Raw genomic sequence first — 23,648 nt, 5'->3', positions numbered from 1 at the left:
CATCATCAGCAGCCAATCAGCTCGGCCCAATGCGGCCCGCCCGCGTAATTCGGCCCGGGCAGCTAGCGGAGCTACTGCCCGTGGCAGCACTGGTGACGTTAGGTGGCGCCAGGGGCAGGGGCCACGTTTGAAACTGCCGCTCCCGCGTCGCGCATCTGTCTCTGCTTTCTTTCGATGTCCAACGCCCGTCCCCATGCCCTGCTGAGTGTGTACCCCTGGTGGTCTCTGTTGAAATTGTTGTTGTTTAAACGAATCTCGGCCGCTTCCTTTATAACGGAGTCCCAATATGTAGATGCACGAGCCAACACTTTTGTATTTTCGAACTGTATTTTATGTCCGTTTTCTAGGCAATGCTCCGCTATGGCCGACTTGTCAAGCTCCCCTATGAATTACCAAAGATACACTAGGAAAGCGTTCCTCTGAGGCACATTATTAGTGCAATCAGTTCGCCCACCTACAGACTTGCCAAACATCTGGCAGGATTATTAGCACCAAAATTGGGACATTGTGAACACCACGTCGTCAACTCGCAGAAATTTGTTGCGACACTCAAGAGAATGAAGATAGGCCCAAACGACCTAATGGTAAACCTGGACATTGTGTCACTTTTTACGAGGGTGCCAATACAAGATACGCTGGATCTTCTGGTCCAACATTTTTCATCTGGAATCATTAAGTTGCTCCGTCACGTCCTAACGACAACGTACTTTTTGTACTGCGATGAATATTATGACATGACGGACGGCACAGCCATGTGATCACCACCGTCTCCAGCAGTCGCAAATTTCTTCATGGAGCACTTTGAGGAGCAGGCTCTGTAAATGCGACATTACGGCCTTACGGCTTCTCAGGCCTGTTTTGACAAACCGTTGCAGGATGACGGAGCAAGACACAAATTCCACGCCTCAGACGTTGACTACTTGTGACTGCACTTTACTGTTTGTATTCGAGTTCTATACATGTCTCCTAAACTTTTGCTTTCTTATTGCCTCCTTCTTATCTCATCACCCTTCATTTGTTACAGTCAATAGCAAAAATCCAACATTTTTCTTCCAAATGTGGGAGTATACCAAGGATCTGCACTCTCTTTACTACATATCTTCTTTGGTCAACCGCCATAACCAAAGTTCCTCCCTACCTCAAATATGCTCAAGTACCCCGATAATATAGCCTTAGTACCCCGATAATATAGCCTTCCTTGTCCTCATTGTAACCGTTGCCTCCTGCCAAAGAAATCTTCAACATCACCTTAACTGTTTTTCGTTGTAGTGCAATCCATCGCACCTAGTAATCAGTGCCAAGAATACCAAGGCATTACTAGCAGGAAAATCACCTGCTGATTTCGCCTTCCTAACTTCCACCACACCATATACAATGTGACAATTACTGATCTATATGGAATAAAGTCGTCACAAATTTTCAACGATATGCGTTAGGACGTTCAAACTGCATGGTTGGCCTGGGGGATATGGGAATTAGTATGCGTATGTGCATGGTATGGCGACGAAGCCCATTTTCATTTGGATGGGTTTGTCAATAAGCAAACTTGGTGCTTTTCGTTACTGAGAATCCGCATTTCGCGATGGAGAAGTGACTACCAAACAGTACGTGACGGTTTTCGAAGATGATTTCATCTCCATTATCCAAATATAACCTGATTTCGACAAGATGTGGTTCATGTAAGACGGACCTTTACCCCATCGAAGCAGGAGAGTGTTTGATGTACCGGAGGAGCACTTTGGGGGACCGCATTCTGACTCTGGGGTACCCAGTGGCCAGTGGTATGGGCCTCAACTGGCCACCATATTCTCTGGATCTGAACACATACGACTCCTTTTTGAGAAGCTATATTAAAGATAAGTCGTACAGCAACAATCCCAAAACCAATTCTGATAAAAAAAAAAGCATTCAGGTCATCGACAGCATCGATGTTCCAACACTTCAGCAGGTGATGCGGAATTTTGCTATTCGTCTGCGCCACATCATCACCATTGATGGCAGGCATGTCGAACATATTATAAACTAAATCCGAATATCTGTAGTGTCCTTTACATGTTAAATAAAGTGTGTGCTCGTCGTAATTTGTAACTAATTTACGTCTTTTTTCATATAGTTCAATAATTGTCACCCAGTACAACCATCTCGTGCAAGTTACTGGAACACTAATACATTTAGGAGTAATACGTTGTGGCTTACTACCCTGGAAACTCAAAGTAAAAAAAAAAAAAAAACAACAAAGAACTAACTGCATTTGCTAACAGGTCAGACCTTGGGATCACATCGTTCCACTACAACTCGCACCTACAAATGCCTTACCTTACTCATTCGTATCACTGCCAATGCCGCTTGTACTTGCGCACTTTACATATTTTAAAACTCAGAAGATCTTGTACATAACGCTCAACACATTTCATTCTGAAACCGCCTGTACACGCCTACGTAAATATTTCACCAGTAAATTGAGTTCCTAAGCTTCAGACGTTTCATAGATGTACCTTTGTAAATATGTATTAAATGCACCAGAAACTTCCAATCGTGCTGACATTCGCCACCCAGACTCGGCCACTACCGAGACAAACCTCTTTCTCTTAATCTTCATACACCACAAATCTTCTCTGAAGGTAACTATTGGCGACTCTCACTGGCAGATCCAAGAAATATGTACATAAATCTATCCTTCCTATTAGCCAGGTGCAAATCTCCGACTTTCCTTTCGTCTCTTCTCCAAAAATCTAAACTTTGTCGCATACCCCTTCAGCTCTCCACGTATAGCGCCCAAACATTCACACACAACTCTTGTTTCCTTCCAACCACAAAATCGGCACAGTTCCCTGACAACTGCATTACTACGTTAGTACTGAACATGACCACCGTCATCGGTCCTTATTGATCGGACCATTGCCTTTGTGTCATGGAGTTGCCATCTATGAGTAGTCCACTTGTGACCATACTCTTATGCGGTGCAAATGGTTCAAATGGCTCTGAGCACTATGGGACTCAACTGCTGAGGTCATTAGTCCCCTAGAACTTAGAACTACTTAAACCTAACTAACCTAAGGACATCACAAACATCCATGCCCGGGGCAGGATTCGAACCTGCGACCGTAGCGGTCTTGCGGTTCCAGACTGCAGCGCCTTTTATGCAGTACTGGTGGCTGTTTCTCTCAAACCTGTATACCATATCTCCAGAATCTAGTACTACTTTCTAATGGTGGCGAGTTTTCCACATAGTTTGTGCTCCTGAGCATTTCTTCTCCCTTACTGCTCCATTAACTGAATCATTAGACAGGACCAAAAGTTAACGATAATAATGCAACTACACATTTTTACATTAAATTGTAAATGCCTTTCCAGTAATCCATATTCTTTCTTTCTGAAGATAAGGTTATATTTATTACTTCGTAATAACATAGGTGATATTAAGAAATTATAGCTCCATGGGATATAAAATCTGTTTGTAGCCGTGAGTAATTTCTTATCGTACCTCATGTAAATCTCTGCACATAACTTATGATTAAAAACAGAGTTACTGCAATGTATTGTAATTACTGTGGATACAGCATGTTGTACAATTACAAGAACAGATGTTGAACTGCTGTATTTACTTATTATTTGTTCTTGACTAGTTTTCCTGTTCAGTCAGCACCCACTTTTCTTTTTACATTTGCTCTTTGCAATTTGAGTTGATCAGATTCCACATTCAGGTCAAACTTGAATATAACTTGATAACTTTTTGAAACAGTTTGTAAAATTTGTTTCACTCTGGATAATGTTGCTGGACAGTTTTATTCCTTTCATTTGTATACATCCTTCTATGACGTAGAAGGTGATGCTCATATTGCATATTCGTAATAAGTAAGATATTTAATCGGAACGGACAGTATGCTGGTATATTTTGAGATTGTGATGCTATTCACATTTTTTTTTCCTTTTTGGCTACTGAATCTTTATTAGCGGTCTTGTGATGGAAGTATCATAACATACTTTACTTTTGCTATTGTTTTAATTTTTCACATTTCTTAATAAAAACAACATTGCTTTAATACATTTGTGAATAATCTGCGCAATATAATGTGTAAGATTCTTAGAATGTATAATATTGTCAGATAATGTTAAGCAGCTGAGAGAGTTTGAACCTTGTTATCTCTTGAACTGATGATTGGCCTACCCGTAGGGGCTTTGAGTTTTAAGGGGATACCTCTGAGATCTGTGGATCTACTGATCTCTTTATCACCTACAGAAATAAAAGATTTCATAAACAACTTTCGTATTCTCTCCTGAGATTTTGCTGATTTATCTTTTCCCATATAATAAACATAATTTTCAAAGACGAAACTCTTATAATAATCCTTGGCACACATAATCACAACTGAATTGTATTCGTGAGCTACTGATCGTAGTTCCACATCAACAGTTGCGAATGATATCTCATCTGTTCTGCATTTAATGTCAAACTTGTTTTCTTGCTAGGGTTATTTTGATTCTTGTACTACTTTGCTTTCTTCAAACTGGGAGCTTAGCAGTGGCTATTCTACTTTCTAGACCTCCTTACAGATTTCTCCGTTTGCCCTACGTCAAGCAGTCTATTCATTTCATTCAACTGTATCTCGCTCACTTTCAACTGGGACCTTAGCATCACCATCTGTTCCCATGCACTTTCTTTCTCATGTAGGACGTATGTCACAATTTCTGATCCGGTGAAAGTAATGTTAACTACAAGCTCAGAAAGATCTAGAGCAAATCAGAATTAAATTTTATTGCATTGCCTTACATACTGTTGCAGTGTTGGAGATGCTATAAAATCTCTGCAACAAACTAATTTGTTGTTCAGTCTAGGTTTTAAAGAATCATTAGTAGTATTGAAATCCCATTACGTAATAGCCAGAAAACAGTCTTCTGTTAAATCTAATCTCTTGCCATAACAAGACAGAAGCTGATGAATGAGTGTTTAATCAATCCTGTGATCTATTTTAAAGGTAATGTAAGATCCTACCCTTCATGCTGCTTGTGTAGATTAATGCAAGAGGCACTAGCTTGACGTACACAAAGACAATTCACAGCAAGATAGAATCTGTGCCACGTATGGTACACAGTGTAATTTTTATGCCGTTTCTACTGCCATAATGGAAAGCGGTGGACTTCGTCCATTTCGAGGCATACTGTGTCAATTTGTCAGTATTGTTTATTTATTGTATTTCATCCCGTGGGGCATTGCTGGTGATGGTGCCATTTGCCACTATGCAGTAAAATTAGTTGTATAAGTAGTAACAGATTTTTTAAAACGAATTATATAAAGTATAAATTTACAGTATGCCTGTAACATTAGTAAAAGAAACATTTAGCATGGAGGATACGGAGCACATCAGAGATGTTATTGCTTCCTGGAAGTATGAAAATACTAACTTCAGATATTAGACATTTTAGACAACAGTTCCGTTATTCAGATTCTTTCATTTGTCTAAATATCTTTTTACTAAATTTCCTCAAAATGGTTTTTTTACGAAAGCATACATCTCTGTCCTTTTGAGGTATCATTTCTATACCATAGAAGCATCTCAACATCGCCACTGACATCTATGGAATAGGCACTCAACCGGGAGCCAGTTGCATTAATTAGCCATTAGATGGCCACTGTGAGTTTGCTTTTTGAGAAAGTAGTAATCATTGCTAGATTGTTTAAGTGAAATAAGTAGCAATGCCTGCATCACAGAAAGTAGTTTATTTATTTAAAATAAGTGCACATGTACAATGTATAAAGCCGTTGTGAAAGGATTATCTATGTCTCAAAATGCTTAATTACATAGACGACACAAAACCTAGTAATTACAACTTCAGGCATCAATACTAATCACTCTGTTCCTGAAGATTGTTCTTCATTGTTGTCCTCCTAGAAGCGCTTTACAAACTGAGGATGGATTCCACTTTTAGACAAGAGGATTATGGACCTAGGATGGTAATCCAGGTTAGTTACTATCTTCTCTGTGGGTCGCACACTGTACTTTGACAGGATGTTCACGAGACCCACTTTGGTTTGCAACAGGCCCATCCTCATACCTGAAACATATATACAGATAGATCAAATTATATAGTTGGGTCGAGTGATTCTAAATCAACATATTCTGTATGTTATGGAGGCAGGCCTCATATACCCCGTTAGTTTGCATGAAATGACAAGCGACTTCCCGTTATGTCCAGACAACAGGTACTGCGAGGAACCAGTATCCCTAAAGTGATGATCACTCTTGGACACAAGCAGAGGTGCGTAATTCATTATCGTAATCTCCAGCAGAGTCTCAGCTTAGGTATGGAGCTAGGTACAATCACCCGAGCTATCTACTTCAGTCAGTCCCCCTGGTTGAAGGAGTGTATTGAAATAAATATGGAGAAGTGTGTGGGGGGGGGGACTAGCGATTTCGAAAATGATTTTTATAAAACTTCCTGGCAGATTAAAACTACGTGCTGGACCGAGACTCGAACTCGGGACCTTTGCCTTTCGCGGGCAAGTGCTCTACCAACTGAGCTACCCAAGCACGACTCACGCCCCGTCGTCACAGCTTTACTTCTGCCAGTATCTCGTCTCCTACTTTCCAAACTTTACAAAAGCTCTCCTGCGAACCTTGACGAATAATTTGATTTTCCGTAAAACCGTATAGAATGTAAGAAATGAACGCGATATTTTCATTAGGACCCAATGGGACGGGCATTGGAGCGTAAGAAATTGCATAGCCAGACCAAATTTTAAGTAGGTCACTATTTTCAATGAGAACTTTGTCACTGTGGAGATGTCGAAGATATCAGTAGATTTTACGAAACCAATCTATTTGAGTATGGGTGTATTGGATATCTCCAACTCCACATGTTCCGCTTCCACTATGAGTTTTCTGAAACTCATTTTGAGGAACCAAGATTACTTTATATGGATAGCTTCATCTATTGGGTGAAGAACTGTGATCCATACGAAGTAATTAGGTGTCACGGTAATGAATTAAGCACATCGGGAATGCAGTTGATAATTCTTACGGTATTTTTCCTCCGAACAAAGTTATCGGCTCAATGAAAGATGAGGCAGATGATTGACGATTGTGGAGTTTGTGGTGTAAGATACAAAATGTATTCATATCATACAATAGATGGAGTCACCCAGAAGCGGACTAAAGGTGTGCGACGTGCAGCATCATGTGTCCTCGTGGTCTAAGTTTACTTGCACTGCCCGTACGGTGGTGTTCTCGGTGCTCCGCCGTAACGTCCACATTTGGTACAGCAACGAGAGGCCAAGGGATGTACATTATGCTCCAATCTGAAGTCGGATTGGCACCTCATGACGCTAAAAGAGCCATTAATGATGACGGGTTCGAAACCCTCCAGTACTCACACTACTTACTTGAAGCGCGAGAAGGGGTGGGGGATTCCGACGGTGTGAATGAGAGAGAGTGGTGTGTGCGTGTGCGTGTGTGTGCGTGTGTGTGTGTGTGTGTGTGTGTACGCTTGTGACTGCGTTTGAGTGTAGATGTCAGCGTTATTATGTATGCTCGTGTATAATTATATTCTGTTTATTTTTTATTTTGCTCAACATGTAGCGTAATATCTGTGCATGAAAATATAGCAACATGCCCTGGAAGAATTTTTTAAATTATAAAAAAGTTAAAATATATAATGATTACAAAATAATAATATATAAAGATTACAAAATGGACTAAAATCATCAAGAAAGTTAAAAAATCTTAAATGAAGGAAAAAAATAGTTTGCCGAATTTCTTGTTTGAATGTGAGAGTCCATGTTTAAATAGATTAGTTTTTAAGCTAGCTGTCCAAGTCATACTAGTTCTAAGTGTGAGTTCCACTCAGTTCATTTTGGTGCAGCTGTTTCCATTGAACATTTCTTTAGCGTCATCCCTTTCATTCCATTATTAAATTATTTCAACTGCTTGAGGAGGAAAATGTGTAGAGCCACCCAGTTCAAACAATAAATTAAAATCCTCCATTTAGGGTGGAATTTTCACTAGTAATAATATTAGTATAAGGGAAACTATACCTCTTCAGTAGCTGTAACCAGTATTGCAATGCAAAGTAAAAAAAAAATTTCAACCAGTACTTTTATTTTTAGAAATAAGAACTCAATTAAGAAATTTCAGACAATAACAAGATACTGTGAATTTAAAAGCAATATTACATCGTATATTTTAAGTTCATATTCTTGGAACAGGAAAGCCAATGCATTGCGTGTAACATTTGGTCTCACTGCATGATTACCATCCTTTTTCTTAAATCATCCATCCAAATATATGAAACACTTGTATGGAAGAGTTAAAGCGTCCTGGTACTGGATGACAATCCTAATTTCATCGCTTTTGTTGAATGTCGTTGAAGCATAAGGTTTATACGAGAAGTATTCTTGGCGTATGATTCGCTCATCATATTCCACTGGGTAAGATATATTGAGCGAAGTCATTCCGAGGTTCCAGGCCTACTGATTCAAGAAACTCATAGTTCTGTAGTTTCGCCAAGTGTTAACGGATTTCGTGACTGTGTGCTTTCGGGCAGTAGCTCTGAGATGATTTTATCGCTGACAATAGTCATTACAATTATAATGAAACTAATATCTCTGTAATTGAATTATCTATGCAATTTAAGCGAACAAGGATTCGCAGTTCTTTTGTTCTCCCTCTTCCTGGCCAGCCATTGTTTGTTACGGTTATAAGATGTATTGCTTGGTCTATGTTACGTAGAGATTTTGTTATTTGTGCTCATTTTGCATAAAAATGACTATTTAAGTTCATTGTGTTTGTTATTACGACTAATCATTCTTTTTTCCTCAGCTTTTTTCATGAATTACTCTGTATGGGAATGTCTGTTAGTGACTGATCGCGTATTAACGGCACCAATCAGTGTAATATGTTTGGTTTGCTTTCAGAATAGAACTTGCATCCAAAATTTCAAATTTCACAAAACGAAGTCCGATAGCCATTAGGCGTTAATCACGTCCAAAAATTATTCCCAGTGAGGAGCCTAGCTAAAAAATATGGTGGTAATTAAATATAAAAGAATATTTTTCCAAGTACGTAATTTTCTTGCTTTAGTTGACGACTCATTTGGCTAAGATAATTGTAATTTGATTCAGACTTGCATTTGAGTTCAGACATATTAAAAGACTGAATAATATAAAATTTAATAATAAAAATTAAATAAATAATAATTTAAAACCACCATTAGAATGGCTCCCTTAGTACAGAACTGATTTATGTATGTACAAATGTATGTATATGTATCATCGCAACTTTGGTACCTAAAAAAAATTGTAGATTTCTGTTACATGACCAATACTTATTTAGAAAAGTATTCTCGAATTCCTCAAAGTATTACAATAATCTATTACTTCACTTGGCCATAAGGCTCCATCACCTTGAATATGTGTAGTGACAAACTGTATTTTCTGTTTATCATTCAATGACAGGGTGTGGCATTATGCGATCCGGTGTAAAACTTTGAAATTGTCTGTATTTTAGTAAACTCTCTTCCACAAGTATGTCAGAAAGAGAACTGGCCACCCCGCTGTTCACATGCTATGTGAACGAGTTGCGGAGTGGGCATCGTTTCCGAACAGCTGATTGATGTCGCTGCTCGAGATATCACAGTCTGCGTCTCTGGCAACTTGCTGACACGTAAATCAGACTCACCTGCTGCGTTTTTTATTGCTGCAAGCTCCTTCTTTAACGTGTCTACCTCTTGTGTAAGTGTGTTTCCATTCAGAAACCTGTTCGGTGTTTTCACCTAACATGTTTCCTGCACACAAAGCTTCGTTTGTAGCATTCTTTGTGGTTACAGGCAGTTCGTTTCGTAAAGATTCTTGAAATTGGTCGTCTGTCATGTTCAACCGGTTTACAGAGTCAAGAGTAAACTGATTGCATTTATCTACAAACTTTGCTTCTACAGATTTCTCCTCTTCGATAGCGGGTGTCTATACCTGTGCAGCTATTTGCTGCACAGAATTTTCTAATGTACTTTGCGCTGCATTAACTTGCGCGGCCTGCTCGGTTACATCATTGACAGCTTCGGGCTAGTGCTTGTATGTTTTTCGCATTTCGTCAAAGTCATCAGTAGTATTTTTGAAGTTAGTTTCAATTTTACTGAATTTTCTATCAAGGTCGTCACGAATTTGTGTGGCATTATTTTCTTGTATCCGATGGGCTATGGCGTTCAAATTTTCGTTTACTAATGTGGTTACATTATTTTGAATTTCAGTGGCAGTGGTTGCTATTTGAAGGTTTCTATTTAAACTGTCAGTCACATTTTGAAGTTTTGCGTTTAAACTAACAGTCATATTAGTTTTGATTTCAGTGGCTGCAGTTTGCAGTTTTGCATCTAAATTGATAGTCACATTTTGTAGTTATGCCAGTAAATTGTCAGTTACATTTTGTAGTTTTGCATCTAAACTGTCTGTTACATTTTTGTGAACTTCTTTAATGTGTGGATTTTGTTCACGAACCGAGCGATGTAAACCTTGCACCTATTCTCTGAAAAATGTGAACTGTTCAGCGAAATTAGTAGGTACTGATTCGCTCTGGGTGGGTTCTTCAGCATGTTCGGTCGTAGGCTCATTTTCACCCACCGATAATTCATTATTTTGAGTTTCGTGACTCGCCATATTTTGCTCGTCACTGTCTGTGTCTGACTCTACCTCAAACGGTGTAACCATTTTAACGTTTCTATCAACTTTACCCATGTATTAAAAAAAATTACACTTCACTGAATTTAATAAACTTGATCGTTAGTTCTACTCAAGTTACATGCGGCAAATGTTATTTAATAGGAATTACTGTTAATGGGTAGCGATTTATGGTAAAACAATTTAGCACCGATTCTCAGTCGTTCTAGAAAGTGGTCATCTTGCCGACATTTCGTTTTGCAAGATTCACCAAAAAATTTGCAAGCTATTGTGAACAACGTTTTTTGGAATTTAACACTCCCTAACTGACTTTTGCACACCAGGGCAAAGGAAAACAGTAATGTCCTTATCTCCTTTCTTACTGCCCTTCAGCAACGTTTCGAGTCGTGGTTATTCTTTTAAAGACCGTACTCCACGTCTCGTACTAGAAAGCTTGTTGAAATTGTCTCGTATCTTATTACAGTGGTATATACTCGTATTTATACGTGCAAAGAGGTGAGGACGTCAGTATACCTGCCGTCATTCAGTTTCTTGTTTTATCAATAATGGGAAATATATACTGCGAGTGATTCCAGCAATCTGCATCCAGTACACATTCATTCGCCTTTTTGTTGTGATAGTGTTACAAATTGCTTTGCTCGACAAAACCGGCAGCCTTTCCTGAAAGTCTGAGGCCTTAGGCACTCAGGTACGGTGAATAACTGCAACATGACAGCTAGGCTATAGGTCCATGTGGCATGGAGGTGCTGGCCGCTGTGGCCGACCGGTTTTAGGCGCTTCAGTCCAGAACCGCGCTGCTGCTACGGTCGCAAGTTCGAATCCTGCTTCGGGCATGTATGTGTGTGATGTCCTTAGGTTAGTTACGTTTAAGTAGTTCTAAGTCTAGGGGACTGATGACCTCAAATATTAAGTCCCCCAATGCTTGGAGCCTTTTGAGCCATTTGTAGCATGGAGGTCGACTGTACTAACTACGGAAGACACGTGGTGCTGCAGATGATAAAAAAAATTAGCTTTCGTTGCCGTTTAAAACCTCGACACTCAAAGGAAGCAGGATCTACCTTCTAGAGCAAACCTAACTGTATACATCTTCACGTCTTTGGGGAGGCTGCTGAAAGCGGTCGGACTGCCTAAAACTGAATCTCCTAAAGGCTGGGGCGCGTGTCTTGTGTGTTCTCAAGCGTGGCCACATTCAGGTTCCCGTAAGGGCAAACATTTGACGGAGAACGCCGTCTTCACGAAGATTATTAACATCTTACTGAAATAGAAAACGAGCAGAATAAACCGCCAAGTATCTCCATATGTATCAATCGTCGTCATTATCATGTGATAATGTGAGACAGAAAGGAAACTCTATCTGATACGTAGGGCACCTTTGATACTAGCATTATAGCTCATTAAAAAAATTACTGCAAAACAATGAAGAAGGTTATCCAGAAGTCTAAACACGTGCATTATGAGAAGAAGATAAATACATCCAGCAATAAAATACAAACAATATGGGACATAGTTAAGTCAGAGACAGGTAGGACCATAAATGAGGAGGAGAAAATAGTTCTAAAAATAAATGAAACCCTGGTAACCAACGCATGTTGTGTTGCAAACCTTTTAAACAAGTATTTTGTCTCTGTTACTGATAGCATGGGGTTGTCAGGTTCAGTATATAATGCAATGGAATATCTGAGACCAGTGCGCACAAGCAATCTCAGTAAAATGGAATTGACACTTACTTCACCCAAAGAAATAGAATCCATCATAAAGTCCTTGAAATCAAAAGATTCTAGTGGTTTTGATAACATATCAACAAAGTTAATAAAAGAGTGTTCATGTGTGCTTAGTCACATCTTAAGTTATTTGTGTAATCAATCACTTGTCACAGGAACATTCGCGGCCTGGCTTAAATATGCTGAAAGAAATGCCATCAAATTACCGACCGATCTCACTTTTGCCAGCTTTTTCATAAATATTTGGAAAGGTTATGTTCAAGCGTCTACTTAAGTACCTTAGTGAAAATAATATACTGTCAGAGTCACAGTTTGGGTTTCTTAAGGGTTCTGATATTGAGAAAGGTATTTAAACTTACAGCGAAAATGTCCTTAATTCATTGGACAACAAATTAAAGGCAACTGGCATATTCTGTGACCTGTCAAAGGCGTTTGACTGTGTGAATCACAGCATTCTTTTAAGTAAATTAAAATATTATGGCGTCTCTGGTAGTGCTGCAAAGTGGTTTCAGTCACATCTTACTAATAGAAAACAAAGGGTGTTATTACGTAACACTTCAGCAAAGAGACATCATCTGACTGGAAAGAAATTACATGTGGTGTTCCCCAAGGTTCCATACTGTGTCCACTACTGTTTCTTGTGTATATTAATGACCTATCATCTGTTTCGTTACCAAATGCCAAGATTGTCTTATTTGTAGATGAAACAAACATTGCAATAAATAGTAAATAAAATATAAATTTAGAAAGGGCATCTAATCAAATTTTTACTGACATTAATAAGTGGTTCATAGCCAATTCACTGTCATTAAACTTTGAAAAGACCCACTATATGCAGTTCAGAACTTCCAAGAGATTTCCTTCTGGTGTGTGTATAAAATGTTCAAATGTGTGTGAAATCTTATGGGACTTACTGCTAAGGTCATCAGTCCCTAAGCTTACACACTACTTAACCTAAATTATCCTAATGACAAACACACACACCCATGCCCGAGGGAGGACTCGAACCTACGCCGGGACCAGCTGCACAGCCCATGACTGCAGCGCCTAAGACCGCTCGGCTAATCCCGCGCGGCGGTGCGTGTATAAAATATGACGACATGGAAATAGGAGAAGTTGAGAGTGTAAAATTCTTGGGATTACAACTTAATAATAAACTCAGTTGGGAGCAACATACTAACGAACTGCTAAAGCGCCTAAAGAAGTCTGTGTTTGGAATGCGAATGATGTCAGACATAAGAGATATAAATATAAATAAACTGGCATATTTTGCTTATTTTCACTCCTTTATGTCATATGGTTTCATATTTTGGGGTAACTCCACAAACAGAGATAAAATTTTTAGAGTACAGGAGCGTATAATAAGAGTAATGAGTATTGTAAATCCAAGAACATCATGTCGAAACCTATTCACAGAATTGGGCATATTAACCACAGTTTCTCAGTATATTTATTCCTTAATGAAGTTTGTTGTAAATAATACATCTCTCTTTCCAACTAACTGCTTGGTTGGGTTGGGTTTTTTGGAGGAAGAGACCAAACAGCGAGGTCATCGGTTTCATCGGAGTAGGGAAGGATGGGGAAGGAAGTCGGGCGTGCCCTTTCAAAGGAACCATCCCGACATTTGCCTGTAGCGATTTAGGGAAATTACGGAAAACCTAAATCAGGATAGCTGGACGCGGGACTGAACCGTCGTCTCCCGAATGCGAGTCCAGTGTGCTAACAACTGCGTCACCCCGCTCGGTAACTGCTTAGTACACAGTATCAATACTGGGAATAATTACAATAAACATATACAAATCACTTACTCTTGCCCAGAAAGGGGTCCAGTATTCAGCAACGCATATTTTCAATAACTTACCGGCAACCTTTAAGAGTTTAGTGGCAGAAAGGGCACAATTTAAACATAATTTAAAAGAATTTTTGGTGGCCAACTCCTTCTATTCCATCCCTGAGTTTCTCAACAAGTGCAGTAGACCATATTAATGAAAATTTATTATAGTTTAATTTTTGACAATACTTTGTTGTAACAGCCATACTGTGTGAATGATCGATGTATTGAAAGCAGATGTAAGTCTTAAGTCTGTAAATAGTGGAAGTTTAATTTTAAATCTTGTACATAATCTGACTGTTCTTAACTGAGGATCACAGCAATGAATAATTTACTTTAATTTTTGACGATACTTGGTTGTAATAGCCAAGAAACTAGCAAATGTCTGAATGATGGATTTAATGAAAGCAGATGTAAGCATTAGACCTGTAAATATTAGAAGTTTAAATTTAATTCATGTACATAATTTTACTGTTTATTGACTGAGGATCATTAAAAATTAATGAAACTCAAGTTTTTATAATTACATTGTTGTAATGTGTTTATCTGACATGTGCAACACCCAGGAGGATTCCCTCTTTTATGGGTCTATGGAATGAATACTTAATCTAATCTAATCTACTCTAATTAAGTGTTGAGTATTCTGATAATCAATCAGGAAATTTAAATGTATGTGTGTTGTTTCTAGCTGCAGAGGCTTTTCGTGCCTTAAATACCCTAATGAGGCTCAATTGCTTAAATTCCGCCGTCCCTAAGGAGTGTGGTATCACGGACATCTTTGTGTGAACCTCTAGTTAAGGTAGTTACAGGTTCCTGAGCAAGTACATGTTTGCCAAATGTGAGCTCTCAGCTATGGACCACAAATATATGAATTTTGACACTTCTGTTTCAGCTGGGGCTTCCAGTATAGCCTCAGATATCTCTGAATGTACGTTTACGAGAAGGAAGCGGTAGATGAAGATATATCTTTAGGCACAGACGTCTGTCTTTCCAGACACCAGTACGTCATTGATGTGCACTTGCTTTGAAGTTACCCTCATATTACGTTGGTTATTTGTTTTTTCCAACTTCAGATAGATAGCGAAGTAGAAATAAGACGTACCTTCTTGAAATGAACAATATTTTATTGTTCTATTAACTGATTTCCTTCCATATGCACTTATATTTTACAATGTGAATCAAAAACTCGCAATGGCGTCGATTTTTTACATCACAAGCATGGCTCTCCTCCCCTAAAAGAATTACTCTTAACAAGAACAAAAGAACTCTATATCCTAAGAATAATTATGTGAGCGCTGACCGCCACAGAGTAATAAACAATATCTTTGTCTCTCTCTCGCACTGTCACAGCAAGTTACGCTGCATGATACATCATATATGCCCCTCTTGTGGACGAACGTTTTTGGGCAAAAACAAACACGAGCGTTCACACAACACTATATCGGTGATTGTTTATGACGCTGTATTAATGTCCACTAGAGTATTAATGTCCACTGTATTTCTTATGATATTTTGGTATTAGTGAATGACTATCTAAATGTAAATTATTGATTTGGGTGCATATACTGCTGACAAAGCCTGTGCTGAATTCCTGATGCAGCATATATGCATAGCTTACATGCTTGCTTTTATTCATTTGTCGAGGATGGCATGAGACGTGATCAGAAACCTTTTTCATCATCACTCAAAGCTTCTGTCACTCGCCTTGGGATGTCTCAAACGGATAATCTAGCCATTCGGCCAAGCCCCACAAAGGAAAACCAAGGAAAACCTCGGGGTAGATTTACCATCCTCGTATTTCTCATTTGCAACTGAATTACAATGGAAAATAAAAAAAATTTACAATATGGATTTTTTTTTGTTGAATGAATTTAAACACTGTTCACAAAAGAAACACAACACTGTTAATCTTCTGTGTCTTGAGGTGAACCGTCGACGCGTTGGTTTACGTCCATCTACGATTCCCTTCTATCAGTCATCTCCGGGTAACTGATCGAATTCTATTCCCATTTCACCGTCTCCTCGTGGGTATTATGGTTTTCCGCATATGGTTAACATGAAAATAAGAGTCAGTGTAAGTTCCGTGGAAAAGGTGTTTGATCTATGCTGAGCTGAAATAGAATCTAATCTAAAGTTCTTTCTAATTCTCTGTCCTGAATTCGAAATATTCGGAAGTCGTAAGGTGTTCTTCATTTCTATCAACAACCCTAGAATGCACTATACACAAATCCAACTGGAGCTGCCGTGTCAACTTATGCTCGTCATCTTTCAGATGGACTTTAACACTTGTTGATGTGCTTATAACTGAAAGGCATTCGCTCAGTTGGTAACTTCGCGAGCAACAATTGATATAACATAATTTACATACACAGGTATGTTACAACAATAGTACAGTTCTAAAGACAATGTTCATCACAAAAAATTGAAACAAAGTAATAGGCGTCCTTTTAAAACTGAGAACGGGTTACCCCTTCCGAACAGCATGACTTCAGCTCAGCGAGTAAAAAAGCAAATACAAACATACATTGAGATTGTTAAATTGACATTGAAAAAATATCTTGCCATGGACCAGATTCATTTGAGTCACTAACCCATGGTCATTATGCGTTGTGAAACCTGATTGAAGTTACTATCAACTAAATAAAAAAAATTTTAAAAGAAATCATTCATACTATAGCTAAATTCTCTGCATAATGAAAAGAAAACTTATCTTTACAGTGGAAAACAAATACATAATGTCTGCATATCTCTCGTACATTATGCCTGAAAAGAAAAACTAACTACTAAATTGCAAAAAGAAAGAAACTATCCTAAGTATGATTCATAGGTTTAATGAAAATTTTCTAATCAATATTATTTGATAAGAATAGTATTTTCAATCTTCAGAATCTTCAGTCATCATGAAATTGCTTTAACAAGTGATGAGGATACATTCCTTTCACCTTTCTATTCTTCACATCCTTCAAAACATAAGTTCCTGGATGGGGTATTTTGGTAATCACAAATGGTCCTTGATACAATAATTGCCATTTTGTGTTCTTCCTCTGTATAAGTGAAGCCTTAGGATGAGTTTTTACTAAAACTTGGTCTTTCACTTTATATGTTTTTTATTTTTCCAAGTCGATTGTCAAAATATATTTTCCTTTTTCTTGCCTTGTCCATTATATTGAATAAGGATTGTCGTACTTTATTTTGTAGGTCTATTTTGTTAATAGCTACTTTAGGAATTGGTCGAATCCAGTCATTATGTTCCTGTTTTCCTAACATCGGTTCGTATGGGGTGTATTCTGTCGTAGTATGTGGCATATTGTTTACAATTTCCTGAAAATCGTGAAGATAATCGATCCATTTGGGTTGCTGGTTGTGGCAATATGTTCTCATGAACCGGTTTAATTCACGAAAAATTCGTTCCACGGGATTCGCCGAAGGGTGGTACACTGATGTTAGAACTTGTTTTATACCACAACTGGCTAATGTTTGCCTCCAACGAAATCCAGTGAACATTGACCCATTGTCAGAAAGAATAGCCTCTGGTTTGCCTACTTTGACTATATAATCTTTGACCAGCTTCTTGGCTATGGATGCAGCAGTAGCTGATTTTAATGGATAAAGTTTGACATACTTAGTGAATATATCAAGAAAAGCTACAATATATTTGCATCCTCCCCTTGATGATGGTAGAGGACCACAGACGTCGACCGAAATGATTGACAGCGGTTTAGTGGGTATAATAGGATGTAGGAAATCTTTCACACAAAAATTTCCTGGTTTGGCTAGCTGACAAATTTTACATTTCCTTAACTGTCTGTGCACTTTCCTGCGAATGTTTGGGAAGTAGCAATATGCTTGAATCTTCCGAGCACACTTTAATACTCCAAAATGTCCCCAAGAGATGTGCGTGTGCAAAATTAAGTCATTCTCATTCTTCTCGGGAATACACACCTTCCAATTATCTGAATCGAGATGCCCTTTGAAAAATAAGACATCATCCTCAACTTTGTACAGTCTCTTCAGATCATCGTTTCCAGGCTTTGCTAAAGTTTCCTTTATTGAATGCCAACGAGGATCTTCATTCTGTAGTTTTTCCATGTTCTTACACATGTCAAGAAGGTAAAACCTTAAATTGATAGCTTCTACCTGCATGTACAAATGCGGTGTACCTTTTTGATGGTTCGTCTAGAGCCACCTGCCAAAATGAACTTCTCAAATCAATATTTGTTAAGTATTTCATCCCCTCGAACTTTTGAATTAGCTCATCGATGTTTTCCGGGTGAGTTCGCACGGGCATGATAATCTTATTTATCTGCCGTGCGTCTAGCACGAGACGAACTTTTCCTCCCTTTTTCGAGACAACATGAAGTGGACTACAGTATGGACTCGTCGAAGGTTCGATCAGATCCCATTCAAGCATCTGGTGGATTTCCCCATCAACTGCCTTTCGTTGGTGCCACGGTACTGGATAAAAAATACGGCAGAAAACTTGGTGTGGTATCACATCTAAATGGCATGTGTATCCCTTGATTACACCAGGTCTTTCTTGAAAGACTTCATGATATTCCTGTAGATGATCATATAATTGCTTTCTTTGGTGTTTTTGCAAATATTCAGGCTCTCGCACCTTTTCATATACCATAACTTCAGGGTTTAAAACTGGCTGCAAGTAATTACTTTGGTAATACCGTATAGGTTTGCTATGTATCCACTTTATTTGCAGCTTTCGTCCCTGACAATACTTTCCATGGGTACTATATTCCCTGAGAAGATTCAGTTGATGTTTCTGATCCATTATTGTAAAACTGGCACGGCCTAGAGAAAAATCGATATGCCAATTTCTCTCTCTAAATTCATCTATACCCAGGATACAGTCCTCAACCAATTTTTTTATTACAAGGAACGTGCAATTTATAGCTACATTTCCTATATCTAACTGGAGTTGAGTCTGCACTTTAACCTGAGAAGACTTATGACCAGTAGGACCTACAATTCTACGACATTGAACAGGAAAAATCGGTGGATTTGCTTTCTGAAGTATTCTTTGAAATAACTTCTCAGACACGACATTTACTGCTGCTCCTGTATCTAAAGAAACTTGCACAGTAATGACTTCAATCGCCGCCTGAATTTTCGCAACAGGTACAGTGATATGTTCCTCTTGACAAGGCATCATATCGTGCTGAAGTTCTTCTATTAATAATCTGCCTTCATTGTACCGGAAAAATTTGACGCTCGAATTTTCGCCCCTGAAAACTTCCTCGACTGCACCGTCGGGGCTTCTGACAGTCGAGTTTAGTTTGACGATTGTCCATTATTAGTAGAGGTCTGCTCCGTTACGTCGGTTATTATTGGTGGTTGATTTCTCCATTCATTTGCATTATCATTTGGTACCCAACCTGAAGTTTGTGGTTGGTTGTGATATTCATGGGTTGGTTGCTGATATCGGCGTTTTTGCTGATAATTCCCATCTTGATAGTATCCTTTCCTCTTCTTATTATTCTTCCTCCATTTCCGTTTATATGTTTGTTCACATTGTTGGTCATGATTACACTGGTCGGGATTTTCGTTACCAAATTTCACGTTTTTCTGGAAATAATTCACCTGTGGGTTTGGTGAATTGTGTGCAAAAGGTTTGTTTCCATACTGTTTGTTGTTACTATTGTATTTGTTAGGTTGGTAACTTGGTTGGTTATAGCGCACACGAGATTCTTCGAACAGAATGTCTATTGAATCCAATGTGGCTAGAAAATCTTCCACATGTTGTTCAGGCACATGTAGAAGTTTTTCCTTAACTTCAAGTGGAAGTTCGCCCTTTAATATTCGAATGATATCCTGCGTCGGGATTGGTTCATTTCAGTATTTACTTTTATTTATATACTTCTCTAAATACTTTCTTAAAGATCCATTTTTGAAAGAAAAAGGTTGTGGGTCAAAAACTTCCTTACGTAGTCTTTCTTGTACACCTTTATTCCAGTATTTGTGCAAGAAAGCGCGTTCAAATTGGTCATAATCTTGACACCAATCGGATGCTTCTGACGCCCACATCGATCCATCTCCATGTATGAATCCTGCAACGTACATAATTTTTTGTTGCTCAGTCCACATTCGCGGCAATATCCGTTTAAATTGCTTGATAAATACCACGGGATTGATCGACTTCCTTTCGGGAATAAATATCTGGAATTGACGATATTTCAGCATTTTTTCTTCATTCATAGTCACAGGTGTATTCTGGTGGCTACTACGCGGTGAATGATAATCTCGATAATTTGTTTCTGGTTGATTACGTAAATATGCACCAATACATGGATATTGTTGCATGGATTCGGTTTCACTGGTTTCATCAGGAATAATGTCTGCTTTTGATAAACTGCAAGTAGTATGTGCCCCTCTAGTATTAACTAGACCCTGCTGGCATGCTTTTAATGTATTTTCTATCTTTGCTTTCCAAGCAGGAAATTCATCTCCTATATTCTCCTTAATCTCTTTAACTTCTGCTTTAAGTTGTTTTTGTGCAGCTTCGTTGTTAACTTGCACGTTAGAAACTGTTTCTTTCAAGGTTTTGTCAACATAATTTCGCACTGTCTCGGTTTGCTCTTTCGCCCAGTCTTCAATGTCCTTAGAAAATGTGATCTTATGTTCATTGAAAAGTTTCTCTATGTGTTTCTCGCCTTCGAGACTGAGAGTGTCTATCCTCCGAGTAAGCTCAATGACAGCTTGCTCGTTATCGTGCTTAATTGTATTCACGTCTTGCGCAATAGTGTTCTGTACATGAATAACTTCTTGCACTTCATGATTTAGTGTATCTTGACGACATAAGATGTCTTTGTATTTGTTTGTTAATTCCTGATACTGTTGTTCTTGTGTAACTATGAGTTGTGTCTGACTGGTAATCAAGTGACTCTGCTTTGTTTCCAAACTCTGGAATTTTTCAGTAATCTTATCATTTATTTCTTCTAGTTTTTTAGATTGCTCCTGAGCCAAATTAAATTGCGCAATCTCCAATGCCTGGAATCTACGATTCATGTCGTTTGCAAACGTGGATTGTGCCGTTCCAAGATTAGATTGCGTGGTTTCCATTGCTTTAATCCCTTGTGTTATGACAGTCAAACTTGACATCAGCTGGGATAACAAATCGGTATTCTCAGCAATTGGCGATTGCACTGGGCTTAATGAGGATTGTACCGACACAATTTTCGGTACAATCATTTCGTTTTCGCACGCGTCTGTGTCAGAGATGAAATTCATGTTGTTTGTTGGTTGCTGCATATTTCTCTGGACTACTTTCGACATATGAATGTCGGAACTAGCAACCGTTTGTGTCGACGGCATGAGCGCATTAATTATTGCTGGTTGCTCAGCCGTAATCGACATATCGCTAACTACGGCGGTATTAAATTCTGTGGCACTAGTTGACGATGCATTCACACTATTTAATTCATTTTGTGGCATTGTGATGCGTGCTTGCTTATTGGCTTTGAACATAGATCTCGTTATCACCATGTAAATGAGCAATTGACAGTTTCTCCTCTAAATAAGTCCTACAAAAGTGACTATTATACTTTTACACACGCAAAAACGTTAATGTCCTAATGCTGTTAATGTACACTTTACAATGTGACACAAAAACAGTGCATAGATAACACATAAAATGTTGTCTTACTATATCTACTGAAATACTGGAATTCTAGTAAAAGTAATATAGCAACTCTATTTATACTTAGAAAATTTCTACATGAAGGGTCACTACAATGCATAAATGCTCAAGAAAGCTAGTAATTCAAATGTTCTGGCCTTTTTGAAGTTTCTGCTCGGCTGCTGGGAAGGCGCACTCGTTCTCTTCACAAGATACTCCCGCACGTTAGCGTTAGCATGAAACATACAAAGGACCATAATGTAGTTACTCTATAAGACTAGACATATATACACACAATGAAACATTACTTACTAAATTACTAACATATTTATATTGCAGGTTCACTATGAGTGTTGTATCAGGATCGTGTCCTGTCTAACGGTAGACATATATAAAGACTCCTCTTCTTACTAGGCTAATTACTGTTTAGCTCTACAGGGCCATTATACCGAAATGTTTCCCCACACCACCTAGTATTGTCTTTCTATTTGTGTGAGTAACTGTATGTTCACTGTTGTGGGTAAATACATACAGCGTACACAGGGCGGTGTGTGAAACTGATGGCGATTACACGCTTCCGCTGTTGTAGAAATCTGCTCCAGATGCTGCAGATACCGTGTTGAGCTGAAAGTGGTAACCAAAATACGGAGAAATATTCTTCGGGGCTCTGTTGCATAGCAATCAGATTGCTTTCAGTTCTGAGAAATGTCCAGTTACTATTGTGGATTTGAATGATCCATGAAGTGACTTCCTTTCCGAAGAAAACATCGAACTATTTCACTAGAACTGAACGCTCCCGTCGGAACTGTTCTCAACTGGTGTTTATTAGTAAATCACAATAGCAGTACATCGCTGGGTGTATAATAAGACGTACCTTCTTGAAATGAACAATATTTTATTGTTCTATTAACTGATTTCCTTCCATATGCACTTATATTTTACAATGTGAATCAAAAACTCGCAATGGCGTCGATTTTTTACATCACAAGCATGGCTCTCCTCCCCTAAAAAAATTACTCTTAACAAGAACAAAAGAACTCTATATCCTAAGAATAATTATGTGAGCGCTGACCGCCACAGAGTAATAAACAATATCTTTGTCTCTCTCTCGCACTGTCACAGCAAGTTACGCTGCATGATACATCATAGTATGCACTGCTCTATAGGTATGCAATTTTTGAGGATGGTTTAGCGCTGGCGTCCAGCTAAAAAGTGAGATAGTCGGTTGGGGAAGCGGCGGGCATTGCACTAACTGTAAACTTTATGCGTGGATATCTCACGTCACACTTTCATAAACATATTGTGCAAGTGACATTATGATCTGTCTCATATGCACTGGAATCTGGTGGAACACTGAACTCTAAACATGTTATCTGTGAATTACAGGTTGTCTCAGTTTTGCCTTATTTCTATCAGAGTCATCTAAATAACGCGGTAATATCATGAAATTGTTCATGATGTACGTTAATGACCTTGCAGGAAGTATTAACAATAACCTCAGACTTTTCATGTATGCTACAATTACCCATAATGGAGCAATCTCTGCAAAAATTGCACAGATACTGAGTCAGATCTTCGCAAAATTTTCAAGTGGTACAATGACTGGTTGGTAGCTAGAAATGTAAAAATTGTGCACATCAGAAAACGAAAAAAAATAGTATCCTATGTCCACAATATCAGTAAGTCATAGCTGGAATTGGTCACTTCATAGAAATGTATAGGTGTAACAATTTGTAGGCATATGAAATGGAATAATCACAGAGGCTCAGTCATAGGTAAAGCCGATGGCAGTCTGTGGCTCAT

At 38.5% G+C, this 23,648-nt stretch overlaps 1 protein-coding gene across 1 annotated transcript in view; it reads right to left on the bottom strand.

Annotated features, from left to right (window-relative positions):
* Nucleotides 1-5,963: 5,963 nt before the first annotated feature.
* Nucleotides 5,964-23,648, bottom strand: part of LOC126484714 (probable cytochrome P450 6d4) — a 28,691-nt gene continuing 11,006 nt past the window's right edge. Inside the window, exon 4 of the mRNA XM_050108309.1 lies at nucleotides 5,964-6,054. Coding sequence (XP_049964266.1) covers nucleotides 5,964-6,054 — 91 coding nt within the window. The remainder of the gene's footprint in view (nucleotides 6,055-23,648) is intronic.

Source organism: Schistocerca serialis, chromosome 6 (assembly GCF_023864345.2).
Source record: "Schistocerca serialis cubense isolate TAMUIC-IGC-003099 chromosome 6, iqSchSeri2.2, whole genome shotgun sequence".
Taxonomy (NCBI): Eukaryota; Metazoa; Arthropoda; class Insecta; order Orthoptera; family Acrididae; genus Schistocerca; species Schistocerca serialis.
This window is presented reverse-complemented; position numbering and strand designations above follow the sequence as displayed.